At 32.6% G+C, this 14,709-nt stretch overlaps 1 protein-coding gene across 1 annotated transcript; it reads left to right on the top strand.

The window, feature by feature from the left end:
• The first annotated feature begins 5,374 nt into the window (after nucleotides 1-5,374).
• Nucleotides 5,375-7,424, top strand: LOC107908127 (acetate/butyrate--CoA ligase AAE7, peroxisomal). The gene is made up of 3 exons (XM_016835386.2): nucleotides 5,375-5,606; nucleotides 5,767-6,357; nucleotides 6,434-7,424. Exons 1-3 carry the CDS (start codon nucleotides 5,394-5,396, stop codon nucleotides 7,328-7,330), a joined length of 1,701 nt encoding a protein of 566 aa, XP_016690875.2. The 5' UTR covers nucleotides 5,375-5,393; the 3' UTR covers nucleotides 7,331-7,424.
• Nucleotides 7,425-14,709: the final 7,285 nt, after the last annotated feature.

Below are 14,709 nucleotides of genomic sequence, written 5' to 3'. Positions count from 1 at the left end.
TGCCACGTTGACAAAGTTAAAAAAAATTAACTTTTTCCATGCATTTTAGGGTGATTTGATAATAAAAAAAGTAAGCTTAATGGCTAAAAGAGGCGAAAAATTAAATAGAATGCTAAAATGATTTTTTTTTGTAAAGTTAGAGGACCAAATAAGATATTATCCCATTTTTTATAGAAATATTATAATTGTCGATTAAGTCTTAGCTGAGTTGGCGTCGATATTATTATCAATGTAGGAGGATGTGGGTTCGAATGCGTCGAAGCATTTTCTCCTTCTATTAAAGGGTTGAAGAGAGGCTATGCCTAGTTATAAAAATTATATAAAAAAGGGTAAGTTACATTCATAGTCACTTTTGTTTACCTCAGGTTATATTTTAGTTACTTCTGTTTGAAATATTACGTTTTAATCACTTACATTATCGTGTTGTAACATTTTAGTCACTGAGTCGTTAATTGCCGTTAACGGTAAGCTGGCGTGGCACGTTAAATCATCATTTCAAACAAAAAATTTAGGTTAAATTATACAATTGGTCCTCATATTTTTTCGTTTTGAGAAATTTAATTTTTTTATATTCTTTAACTTTCTTTTTTTCTTCTTCTTTTTTTTATTCTCTTCTACTTCTCCCTCTGTTTTTCTACCTTCTTCATTTCTTTCAATGTATATCATGAAGTAGGGGTGAGCGTTCGATCGAATCGAATGAAAAAATTTCAAGTTAATCGAGTTGACGAATCATATTTTATCATCCTAATTTGATTTGAAATTTTCTCGAATCGAGTCGAGTGAGATAGAATTCGAATCGAATCAAATTGAACATATTTGTTCGAGTTAAATTTTAAAAAATAATTTTAGGTCATTGTAATCACTGTCACCCATCATAATAAAATTTGTCCACCTTAATCAAATTTTTTTATTAACTTTCATCACCTCATAATTTATTTATTAGTATTTTATATACTGGTTAGCTTCTTTGCTTGCTTAGTTGTTTCAATTATCTTTAGATTCTTATCACTATGTATTTTGGAATTAAAAAATATATTAAATGTAAAAATGTGATTTTTTAATAAAAGTTATTTTAAAGATAAAATGTGAAATTGATACCAATATAAAATTTTAACACGAATATTTTATGGCATAATTAATAATTCAATTTTAATATAAATATTCAATATGACTAAACAATTCAATAATATGAATAATATAAAATGTGAAATTTAATTTAATAATGTAAATAGTAGATATAAATAAAATTATTACTATTTATGTTTAGTGATTTTTTTGGATAATTTTAATTTTTTATTTGAGAGTAAAGGGTGAGAAGTAAAAGTTTAGGGGGAAAATAAAAAGTTTTGGGGAATAAAAGTTTGAGGGAAAGTAAATAGGAGGGGGTAAAATTTTGGAGGGAAAATATTAAAAAAAAAATTGGAGGGTGGATGGGTTTGGGGTAGATGGGAGGTGGGAGGTGGGATGGGATGGGATGGGAAGGGAGTAAAAGTTTTAGGGAAAAAGTGGGAGGGAGTAAAAATTTTGGGGGAAAATAAAAAGTTTTAAGGGTTTTTGGGAGTAAAATTTTGAGAAAAAATAAATGGGAAAGTAAAATTTTGGTGCGAAACGAATTTTGGATAGATTGGGGGTTGGGAGGGGAGGAGAGTAAAAGTTTTGGGGTGAAAGTGGGAAGGAGTAAAAGTTTTGAGGGAAAAGTAAAAAGATTTGGGAGTTTGGGGTAAAAATGTAAAATATTATAGTTTGATATTCGAATTATTCGAATTTGAAAACTCAACTCGATTCGAACTCAAAATTCGAAAAAAAATTCGAGTTGATTCGAATAACTCGATTAACTCGAATAACTCGATTCGTTTAACTCGAAATTCGAAAATTTTTCAATTTTTTCGAGTCGAATCGAGTCTTGCTCACCCCTATCATGAAGTTGAATTGACAATGAAGAAAGAAGTAAGAAGTCAAAAGCCATCATTGCCTATAACCAAAACCCATAAGCTCATACTATCTGCTAACTATCAAAACCCTCCACCACCACCCTTCATCTCCATTTCATCCACTAACACCTTCATCACTACTATGACCTCATTCATGACAAATCCAACAATATCATCCCCCCACCAAATAAACTCACGTTCAAATCAATCAAGAATCTAGGTAAATAACAATTAATAATCCCCAAAAAATCACAGAGAGCTAAAGATTAGACAATGACTAATGACGGAGGAGCATATATTAGAAAATCGAGCTGCTAATGGCTGGTGGCAGAGATTTGATCTTGGGTAGTCCAAAAGCTTGGGATTTTTTGAGATGTTTTCGAAATGAGGTCATGATAGTGGTGAAGGTGTTAGTGGATGAAATGAAGATGATGAGTGGTGGTAGAGGGTTTTGATAGTTAACAAATGGTATGGGTTTATGGGTTTTGATTATAGGCAATGATGGCTTTCGACTTCCTGCTTTTTCCTTCATTGTCAATTCGACTTCCTGATATGTTAAAAGAAATGAGGAAAGTAGGAAAATAGAGGGAGAAGCAGAAGAGAATGAAAAATAAAGAAAAATAAAAGAAAAAAATTTAAATTGTTCAAAACGAAATAAAAATGAGGACAAGTTATATAATTTAACCTATAGTTTTTGTTTGAAATGATGATTTAATATGCCACGTCGCTTCCCGTTACACCCTTAACGATAATTAACATCTTAATGACTAAAATGTTACAATACGATAACGTGACTAAAATGTAACATTTCAAATATAAGTGACTAAAATGTAACCTGAGGTAAACAAAAGTGACCATGAGTGTAGTTTACCTTATAAAAAATTATAATTAAATGAAAAATTATTTTATTAAAAGATTATAATTTGAGAAAAATCTTTTATCCTAAGGTCATGGATAAAAGTAACACAAAATTCTCATGTGCTATATTTTGGATTGGATTGTAGTTTCTTTATTGGAAAAATAGATTAATTAATTTTTGTACATTAAATGAATGAGCTAAACAACCCCTTTGTTAAAAATTGCACCGTTAAATATTTGTTTTGGTGTTTATATGTAAGATTTAGGATAATTTTTAGAAATATGTTGGAAAAAAAACACTTATTTGAGAGAGTAGGCTTTTTTTTTTAATTTATTGATCTACGCTGTTTTTGGAGAGAGGAAAATGTGCCTTACAGGGCGTGCTTCCACTGTCGTTTCAGTGAAAATGCATCCTACAAGACGCATTTTCACTGTCATGTCAGTGAAAACGCATCCTGCAAGGCACATTTTTACTGTCTTGTCAGTGACAACACGTCCTACAATGTATGTTTTCAGCCACATCAGTTGACAATGCGTCCTACAAAACGCATTTTCACTAAAAAATAACAACTCAACTCTTTTGATCAAGTGGTTAAATGTTAGTGTTTTTATCCTTGAATCTATTGTTCAATTATTCTTCTACTCACATTTGTATTTTTTATTTCATGTTGTTTTAAGCTTTTTATGTTTTTAATCAATATTTTTAATACATTAGCTCTTTGGTTAAATGGTTAGATATTTGTGATTTTATTATTTAGTCTTAAGTTTGATTTCTCTTATAAGCATTTTAATATGTATTTTTTATTTAATATTATTTCAAGCTTTTTTTGTATTTTTAATTAATTTTTATAATTAATAAATACATTATTTTCAAGTTTTTTTATTTTTAATTAATCTTTTTAATTAAATCTCTTTTATTTATAAAATCAAATATTATTACAAATATCATTATCTTTAGTAAATATAATTTTTATACATGTAATATTTATTTCTCAATTCATATAATGAGTGTAGTAAGTTGACATATTATATATTTTTGTCTACATATTTGAAATAATTATTTGAAATATTTTACATATTTGAAATAATAATGATATTTGAAATAATTATTTGATTCTATAATATTAGAAATCACCATACCCCACAATATAGGTGGAAAAAATAAATATTTGACATATAAATATTATATATAAAGAAAAATATGTCTAAAAAATTAGTTGATGTTTTTAAAAAATAATTACATATTTATTATTTGATTTTATAAATAAAAGAGTTGTTAATTAAAAATAAAAAAACTTGAAAATAACATATTTATTAATTATAAATATTAATTAAAAAAGCTTAAACAACATGAAATAAAAAATACAAATATGAGTATGAGAAGAATTGAAATTAAAACTGAAGGATAAAACACTATCATTTAATCATTTGGCCAAAAAACTAAGTTGTCAATTTTTAATAGGCCGCGTTTTTAGCTGATGTAGCTAAAAGCGCAACCTATAAAATGCGTTTTCTTTTCTCTCTCCAAAAATAACGTAAATTAATAATTAAAAAAAACTTAGGTCTTAAATAAAATTTTTCAGCATATTTCTAAAAATTAATGATAAGATATATTAACAAATTTAAATTTATTTTAAAACATATAAAAGATGACATTTTGCTAAACTAAAAGAATTTTTATATTGGTTGGAGGGCTAAAATCATTTAAAAATATAAAAATTAAATGTATTAAAAAATAATTAAAAATTTCTCTTTTATCTGAGCTTTCTCGTCCCCTTCAAATATCCAAAATTTTCACTTCTTTCTCACTCAAAATTTGCACATTCTCTTCTATTACACTTAATTTTATTTCTCCAAGCTGTGTTCTTTTATTCGAATAAATGGGAAGGAAGCGCCGGCTCATGGTGAGAAGAAGATATCAAAGGGACTTTGGACTGGAAAAGAGACAACATGCCCCAGTTTTAAAGAGATTAACGTAGCAATTTGGTTGGCTGGGTTCTAAGAATATGAGAATGGGTTGGGCTGCTGATTAGAATGGTGTCAAAATCCGACCGAAAACGACGCTGGAGTGAGGCTAACATCAACAGACAGGAAAGGAAGATGACCGAAGCAATGCTTCGATTTGGTACCCTTTGTTTTTTTTTTGAAGTTCCTGGGGTTTAGAGGGTATTTTAGATGTTTTATTCAACATGACTCGCTTCAAATTTGGCTTCGATGCTTATAAGATATTTTTATTTCCTTTCACGCCGTCCAATAAAATCATATATAAAACAACTCAAATTTATAGTAACATCTGTGGAAGTTGAGTGTGGTAGTCTGGAAGCAGTTCAGATGATTACAAGAGATCCTCTGGAAGATATGTAAGAGACAATGGAGGGTGAAGTTTTCGTATGTACCACGGGAACCAAATGGTTTAGCACTTCTTATGCCTAATATTCTGCTCAATGAACTACCTGGTTTGGTCATTCAATGGAGGCACTCATTCGAGACAAATTAGGAACTTAGTTATGTTTTGTCTTTCGATTTTGTTTTACCTTATTTCTTCTCTTTATTCACCCCTTACCCCCCCCCCCCAAAAAAAAAGATTCTGAGAAATAAACGGTGATGGATATTAGAGAAATCGACGATCTTCCAAAGAATGCCGCCAACTACGCGCCGCTGACGCCGTTGTGGTTCTTGGAACGAGCCGCTACGGTTCATCCCACCAGAATAGCAATGGTCCATGGATCTCGTTCTTACACGTGGCTCCAAACTTACCACCGCTGTCGGCGTTTGGCGTCCGCACTCTGTAAACACTCCATGGGAGCCGGTAGCATTGTAATCAAATAACCACCCCTCGCTAATGCATGCGTTTTAAGTTTTTTATAGTTGCTAATGTAAATAAACTAAAGTTTAGCTTATTCCTTTAAAATTTTATGTTTATGGAAGCTTTTGTTATTCAATATGATCTGATTCAGTAATTTTCTACCATTGGCAGGTAGCTGTAATTGCACCAAATATCCCTGCAACCTATGAAGCTCATTTTGGGATTCCCATGACCGGTGCTGTAATAAACCCTGTCAATATTCGCCTAAATGCATCCACCATTGCTTTCCTCTTGGGTCATTCACAATCTTCTATTGTCATTGTGGACCAAGAGTTCTTCACATTGGCACAGAATTCATTGAAAATCATGAAGGAGAAAAGCCAAGGCCATTTCAACCCTCCACTTCTGCTTGTCGTCGCCGACGAAAACTGTGATCCTGAAGCACTCAGGTATGCTTTGGGACAAGGAGCCATTGAGTACGAAAGGTTCTTAGAAAGTGGTGACCCTGACTTTGCTTGGAAGGCTCCCCAGGATGAGTGGCAAAGCATATCTTTGGGTTATACTTCGGGCACAACAGCCAGCCCTAAAGGGGTGGTTTTACATCACCGAGGGGCTTATTTGATGTCTTTGAGTAATCCTCTTGTATGGGGGATGAATGAAGGAGTTGTGTACTTGTGGACTCTTCCTATGTTCCATTGCAATGGTGGCTGTTTTACTTGGGCACTTGCAGCTCTTTGTGGAACCAATATATGTCTTCGACAGGTGAGGATTTCCTTGCAAAATAATTGCTTATATCTATGCTAGATTTTGCTTGTTACTTACTGATTTGCATCTGCAGGTAACAGCTAAGGGAGTCTACTCAGCCATCGTAAAGCATGGAGTGACTCACTTCTGTGCTGCACCTGTGGTGCTCAATACCATAGTTAATGCCCCATCAGAGGATACAATTCTTCCTCTCCCCCATGTTGTTCATGTAATGACAGCCGGTGCTGCCCCGCCGCCTGCTCTTCTATTAGAGTTGTCTCGAAAAGGCTTCAGAGTCCTTCACACTTATGGTCTCTCAGAAACCTATGGTCCTTCAACAATTTGTACCCGGAAGCCTGAATGGGACTCGCTGCTACCCGAAACCCAGGCTCGTCTAAATGCACGTCAAGGTGTTCGTAGCATTACCTTAGAACGCCTAGATGTGATCAATACCAAAACAGGTGAACCTGTCCCTGCTGATGGAAAAACTGTAGGAGAGATAGTGATGCGCGGCAATGTCGTGATGAAGGGCTACTTAAAGAATGCGAAAGCGAACGAGGAAGCGTTTGCAGACGGCTGGTTTCACTCTGAGGATCTTGGTGTGAAGCATCAAGATGGGTACATTGAAATAAAAGATAGATCAAAAGACATCATCATATCTGGAGGTGAAAACGTCAGTAGTGTTGAGGTAGAAAATAGTTTATACTTCCACCCTGCGGTGTTGGAGGCATCCGTGGTGGCCAGAGCCGATGAACGGTGGGGAGAGTCCCCTTGCGCTTTCGTGACGTTGAAGCCAGAAATCGACAAATCAGATGAACAACGGTTAGCGGAGGACATAATAAAGTTTTGCAAGTCCAGGAGGCCTGCATACTGGGTTCCTAAGTCAGTCGTGTTTGGTCCCTTGCCAAAAACAGCTACAGGGAAAATTCAAAAGCATGTGCTAAGAACCAAGGCAAAACAGCTTGGACCCGTCAAGTTGAGTAAGCTGTAACTCTAATTGTATATTTGTATATTTATATAAATTTTGATACGTTAATGATTCTTATAAGATAAATTCTAATATAATGGTAAAAGGTGTATCGTTATGATCTGTCTCATGTTTGTATTGTGTAATGTGTTAATATCGCCTAATTATGGTTCATGTGGGGTTTAAGAACAGAAATTATGTTAACTCACAAAGGCATTATGTGAAATGATGCTTAATTATATAAATAAATTTTCTTGTCTGTGCAAATCAAGTTACTGGTTCATTAATAGTACGTTTCTTAGTTGTATGTGTTATAATAGTTCAATTTTACATTTTGTGGTTATTTGGACATATAATTATATTTTGTACTTTGATTAATGCACTAGTAAATTTTCAAAAAATATATTGCAATTATTTAATTTTACATTTTATGATTATTTAAACATTCAATTATATTTGTATTTTGATTACACTAATAAACTTTCAAAAAATTTATACTTTTGAATATCACTTTTGATCAAAATTAATCACTTAATATAATTTGACCTGAATTTACATTTTTTTTCAAACATAAAACTTGTATTAAAGAATTAGACAACTATCATTTAAAAATAATTGATTCCCTAAATATTTAGTCTTTATAAGGGGAGTTAACCGCCGTAGAGGTGAGCATAAGCGTCTTTGTCAGTGCCGTTAATCACTTTTTGCTTATAGTTTTTTTCGTTTTTGTTTCGTCCATGAAAGAAACGTTTCTCCATTCAAGTTTTTTACAACAGTTTTGCCTGCTTTTATGGCACGGTTTTGTCTACTTCTATAGCACAGTAGTTTGAGTTTCTATTTAGTTTTTTTAGGTTTCCAAACGTCTAGGAGAAAGAGGGAAAAGTCGTGGTTCAGTAATTTGTTGAGTGGTTATGGTGGCGGTTTTGGCGGTGTTGTCCATAGAGGGTGAGGAAGTTGATGAGTGGCATATCAATTCCGATGAGGGGTAGGCAGGCGAGAGGCAGCACTAGACGACAGGGGAATGTGTTACAAGAGAAGCCTTATCGTTAAGTGTCGTGGTGGGTCGAGTGGACTTCAAATCGTCGAGGATGTTGCCACTGGATTGAGGAGTGGACACAGACTGGATGTTATTGTCTTGGAATGGAACAAGGGCAGATTGAGGGTGAACAAATGGTGGTGGATATTGCCGAATTTGAGTCTCTTATCATTCATTTGTCATGGGGTGGTATCAAGAGAGCTTTGTACGTATCAATGTGAAAAGGTCGGTTTGCACGAGAGGCGGCTCAAACAACGGCTAGATCTTCCCTTTGACAGGATGCTAGTCAGCGAAGGGGACCTTGGTCGTTATCTTCTTGTAGAAGATGAACGACAAAAAGTGTCCACAGAGGCGATATGGTGGACAGGTTAGGCCTAAAGGCGATGGTGGCGGGAGACGAAGGATTGGAATGGATCTCACAGGGTGCTTACCATCGACTTGTTTACTGCCAGTTGCTTCTACCACTGTCTGTAACTAGCAATAGATGTGGATAAAGGTGAATTTGAGAGCTTTCCAGTTTCTTGGTATTTTGGTTTTTAAAGGAGGAAAGCTCAAGTGCAGCTAGAATATATGCTTTTCTTTTAATGTTTTCTTTTTCAATCCTAGGGTTTGTATTTTATTTGGTTGTTTTTATGTTTTATTTTTGTTTGTAAAATGTTGTGTATGGCTTCAATAAAGATTTCCAGTCATTGTTTCAAACAAACAAACAAAAAAAAGAATTAGACAACTAAAAATTTTAGCCCTATAAAAAATATGCTTAAGGGTGTCAAAAAACCCTCAAACTTAAAAAAAAACAATTAAGTCCTATTTTTTCACTCAATTGAGTACTTGAACTTTTAAAATGCATCAAAAAGACCCTCAAAATTTTTCAAAAAAAGCAATTAAGCCCCTACTTCTTTTTTGCACTTAATTTGGTACTTGAACTACCAAAATGCATAAAAAAGATCCTCAAACTTAAAAAAAAAACAATTAAGCCTCTTTTTTTTGCACTAATTGAGTACTTGAATGCATCAAAAAGGCCAGGGGTGGATCTATGGGGACTAGTAGGGGCCCCGACCCTCTTAAAATGAAAATTTTTACATTTAGGCCCTTTATAATTTATAAAATTTTAAATTAATAATGATAAAATTGCACTTTAGCCCCCCCAAATAATAAAAATTTGAAATTACTAGCATTTGTTATGTAAGGTTGAATTTAAAAATTGATATGGCATGTTTATATGATAAATGATGAATGTATATGTGGTAGATGTATGTTTGATCTTGAATCATGAAATAGTATGAGAATGGTAATGCTTGGATGGAATGTTGTGGCATATATGCTAAATGATAGTTGTAATGTTTAGACTTATTAGGCCAAGTTGGTTTTGTGATATGCTAAGTTTTGGCATGTTTAAATGTAGGAATTTGGTAAGTTCTATTTTGGTAATATAAGTATTTGAATTATAAATCATTAGGTATGTTTGAAACTTAGGGCTGTGATATTTTGATATCAAATGAATTGGGATGTATATTAATGTTCTATAATTGGGTTGTGATGGTTCCAAAATGACATATTGGTTAGGCACTACTAGGATGCTTTTGTAATATGTTTTGGTTGTGAAATTGAGGTGTTTGATCAAGGTTTCAAATTGATAAAATGTGCATTTGTGGTTGACATTAATGGTATGTTTTGATCTAAGTATACAAAGGCATGTTTTGGGTCACACGGTTGACCACACAGCCATGTGTCATACACGGGTTAATGGCACGACCGTATGCCATGGATATTTAAGAGGCATTAAGTTGACACGATTTCAGTTTGTCACACGAGCTAGCTACATGCCCGTGTGAATACTATAGTTTTAGCATGCCAGTTTGTTACACGACCCATTCACACGACCGTGTGACTTTTATGTTATTTTTGCACTTTGATCCACACGGTTTTAGTGAGTTACACAACCGTGTGACTCAATGCTACACGGTTTCAGCCTATCACATGGCATGGCTACACGATCGTGTGACCCCTGTTTTGCACTTTGACCTCTCTTTTGTGTAATATTTAAATTCAGTCATTGATCGATTTTAGGTCAATTTTTGAGCTTTCGTAAATTTGATTTAAGCTTAATTTTGTATGCAAAGCATGGTTTGTACGAATGTATGAGAATTAAAGATTGTTTTAATCTATTTTTGTTTTAAAATTTCATTTTCATACATTCAATTGAACACTCACCCTTAGCTCAAATAACTCCACATACATGAATGTGATATGTGTTATATATAATGAAAACATGATATAAATACTTACATATGGAAATTTTAAAATATGAATATGCCTTTAATAAATTATGGTGAGTTATTAAGTATTTCATCCTCACATGAATGTAATTTCCCTAATAAGTTTAGTAGGAATAGTTAGGATGCATATGATATGCCACAGTGATTAGCGTGTGTGCGGCTTGAACGAAGATATATCACTGAATGGAAATATGGTCTGTTGCCTTACGACATATCACTTCAGTGCACTTCGAGCTGTTGGTGTTTAGGATGGACGCACAATTAGTGCATATATATGGTTGTGATCCACTAGAATCTTGAGTATCCGAGTTCTATTCCACTAGAGTTTACCAGAGGCTATATGCTAATAAGATGAAAAGAAATTGAATAAGTGAGAAATCTGATAATGAACATGTAGGGACATCATGCTTTGATCATTGTGGCATAAATGAAAGATATATGTATGATATTTAAGCTGAAGGATTAATGTCAACAATAAAGAAAACTATGAAGCAGGTTATTCATATTGGCCGTAATTTAAAGATAGAAGATTAAAACATTTGCTTTTTGAATGCCCAAAGGAAATGGAATTGAAATGTTTGACTTAGAAATGTAACAAATGATTTTGATTGTAAAGGGACTTATGTTTGATTAAACACTTAATAAAAGTCTTATATTTTAGTTAAAAAAATGTGATTACGTAACAAATCAACAAAGTAAAATTTAATAATAAGGCTTGAATTGACTAGTGACATTAGTGAACACTCTAAGAAACGTATATAAGGGACTCAACAATAATAAGGAATATGATAAGTAGGTAATTCTTGTGTATTTATTGAGCTCATCGAGCTCACACGTTAACTATTTAAACGTGTAGATTGGACTTGTCAAGAAGATTGTAATTTCAGCTTAGGAGAATTGCATCGCCATTTGAGTTTAAGACTCCGTTTGTTTGCCAGTAAAATGTTTTCTGGAAAATGATTTCTTTTTTTGGAAATGATTTACTTTTTTGGTGTTTGGATGAATCTGTGTAAAATATTTTTTGTTGTTTGGCAAATTTCCTAAAAATATTTTTCGGAAATCTGTTTTTACATATATTAATAAATTTATATTTTAAATTGTGTTTACATATATTGCAATGATTTATTTATAAATAAATCAAATTAAATATATAATAATGCTCAATTATTAAGCTAGAATATTAACCGTCATAAATTGAAAACAACCAAAGTCAAATAAATTATTTGTAATTGTGTTATAAAAAAAATAAAAAACAAGGATTGAATAATTATAAATTAGCTTTCAAACCACAATTAATACTAGACATTAATAATATTATCCAAATGCATAATTAGTAGTACATCACAAAATAACAACATTGTCCAAGTGCATAACTAATATTGCACCACATTAAAAGTATCAATATCTTCAACCTTGAGAAAATTTTTGAAGCCAAATTTTTTTATGCTTCTTACTTTTAACTAAAAAAGCTTTGGCTTCGGATTCATGACTCACTAGATAATCAAACACAGAACACAGGAAGTCATCATCAAATCCTTCTTCTTCCTCCATCGATCACTTCTTCGTAAAGATGTGGTGTCTTATCCACAGTAAATTGTTCCAAAGCATTAGCAATTTTTCCAAGTTGTTCACCCACAAATTTAATTTGTTCATCAATGACACTTTCTTGAACATTTTTTCTTTTACGTTTGGATGTGCCAGATGAAGATGCTTTTGTTCTTACCTCTCCAGTCTCTTCATTTTCGCAGTCTATAGGCACTGAATCTTGGTTACCATCATCCAAATCTATGTCAGCAAATGTTCTGGCAAAACTCCCTGTTACCATATCTTTGCCAACAACCAAAGCCATTTCATCATAATGATCAATGCTTTTATTCAAAAATGGTTCATACTTCTTGTGTGCCTATTGGATATTATACACAATTAGAATAACAAGTAAAAAACAATTGAAATATGCTTAACATATATACATATATTACCATCACTGCTGCATCATATGTCGCTCTATCACATGTGATCATTTTCATGTTATCATCCCATCCAAAACCACTTTCACCTTGAATTGTGCCTATAATCTACCACGGTTTTTTATAGTCCTCAAATGATTTTCCACACGCTTCGCATCGCATTGGACTTGAAATCTTTTAGAAATAGCTTTGACAACTCGATTAATAGAAACTGCTTTGAAAGTATTAGAAGGCTTATTTCCTCTCTGGGCCTCCTCTCCTCTGCTAGAATTTCAAGAAAAAGATGTTCCATCAGTTTTGTCCACCTGAATTGCTTGGAGGTCTCTTCTTTGTTGCCCTTACCCATTCTACATTTATAATTGTCATTGTCAATCATTTCAATATCCAACAAGCTTAAAACATAATAAATTCAATATCCAACAAGCTTAAAACATAATAAATTCAATATCTAACAAGCTTAAAACATAATCAATATCTAACAAATTCAAGAAACAAATCCAACCAACATTAACAAAAAAAAATTTAATACTAAAACATACATAACATAGAAACAATAACCCTAAGCCCCAAACCTACCTAATATTTCCAACTATATAATTAGTCCACATAGTTTGTGAAATTTCGTCTCTCTTAGCAGACCATTCTCTTACTTCTTCTCTTTCTTCTCGCTCCGTAAGAGTTGGTATTATCAAATCAGACTCAAGCTCATCGTATAATCATTGATTAAGTAAATCACTAGGATCAACTCCCATTATATGATTATGAATGATACAACAAGCCAAAACTATATCTACTTGAGTTTGAAAATTCCAAAATGGTTCAGCATCTAATACACGAAACCGTTTCTTCAAAATCCCAATAACACGTTCAACAGTGATTCGTAATGATGAATGACAAAGATTAAAGAGTTCCTTTGCATTTTCAGGCTCCTGAGCTCTAAACTCTTTAAATGATATTGGACACCACGATATGGGGTAATATATCCATTTCGGATGCCATATCCAACATCAGCAAGATAATATTTACCTACAATTTTACAAAACATAATTAATACTAATAAATTATGAGCTTACTAGAACTATTTGGTATTTAATGATAATTATTACCTTACGGAATTCTTAATCCTCTTGGGCGTGAAAGTGCATCACTTAAAATACGAGAATCATGTGCACTACCTTCCCAACCAGCTAGAACATAGGAAAATTTCAAATCAAATGTAATGACAACTAATACATTTTGTGTTGTCCCCCCTTTACGACTACGAAATCTTCCTTGAATGCTAAGTGGAACGGATGCACGAACATGAGTTCCATCTAATGCTCTAAGACAATATTTAAAATAAGGATAAAACCTTGGATTATTTCTGATTTCACTAGGAGTTGACTCATCAGGTAATCTAACAACTAGTTTATACAATTTCAAAATAGCTCTCAATACAACCCTAAAATAACGGTGAATTGTCTTAGTTGATATATAATATCTAGATCCAATCATTCGAAACCTAACATTATGACCAATTATATGTAAAAATATAACTACTTGCTCCCTAATATTCACAGATTTAGTTGATTGTAACAAATTATTCCTACTAAGACTATCACACAAATTAAAAAAAGACAATCGGTCTCATCCTTATCACATCAATACAATGCTGGTCACCACTATATAAAATCCTATTAATATAATTTTCTCTTTCATAATCTCGATTCACACGAGGGTGAGAAGCAATTTCCTTCCTAGTTTTTAAATTTTTTAATCCAAAAAGCCCCAAAATCTAAAACTGAAGCCACAACTTCGACAATTGCATTTTGATCTTGATTACGATCCATCTACACAAAATAATGCCACGCAAATATTTGATCATTACAAAAAGATGCAAGATTTTCATAAGATCACATATATGACTAAAGTTACCATGACTAAAGTGCATACATACATATTAAGCTAATTATAATTGCATTAATAATTTTTTGAGAAATTAAGCTACTTTCTTTGTACCAATTTAGTGACACAACTAAAATTAGATATGATTCAATTTGAGAATAAACCAATGATCGGTCATAATATAGTGTACATAATATAGTTGAAAAAGTAACATAGCAAAGGCACCTCAAATAAATGCAA

The sequence above is a fragment of the Gossypium hirsutum genome, chromosome D02, assembly GCF_007990345.1.
Source record: "Gossypium hirsutum isolate 1008001.06 chromosome D02, Gossypium_hirsutum_v2.1, whole genome shotgun sequence".
NCBI lineage: Eukaryota > Viridiplantae > Streptophyta > Magnoliopsida > Malvales > Malvaceae > Gossypium > Gossypium hirsutum.
This window is presented reverse-complemented; position numbering and strand designations above follow the sequence as displayed.

What these genes read in the sequence shown, in the direction of transcription:
- LOC107908127 (XM_016835386.2), top strand. Translation starts at nt 5,394, where the DNA reads ATGGATATTAGAGAAATCGACGATCTTCCAAAGAATGCCGCCAACTAC. An exon ending in CCATGGGAGCCGGTAGCATT is followed by an intron (nt 5,607 to 5,766) that starts GTAATCAAATAA and finishes TACCATTGGCAG; the next exon opens with GTAGCTGTAATTGCACCAAA. An exon ending in CCAATATATGTCTTCGACAG is followed by an intron (nt 6,358 to 6,433) that starts GTGAGGATTTCC and finishes TTGCATCTGCAG; the next exon opens with GTAACAGCTAAGGGAGTCTA.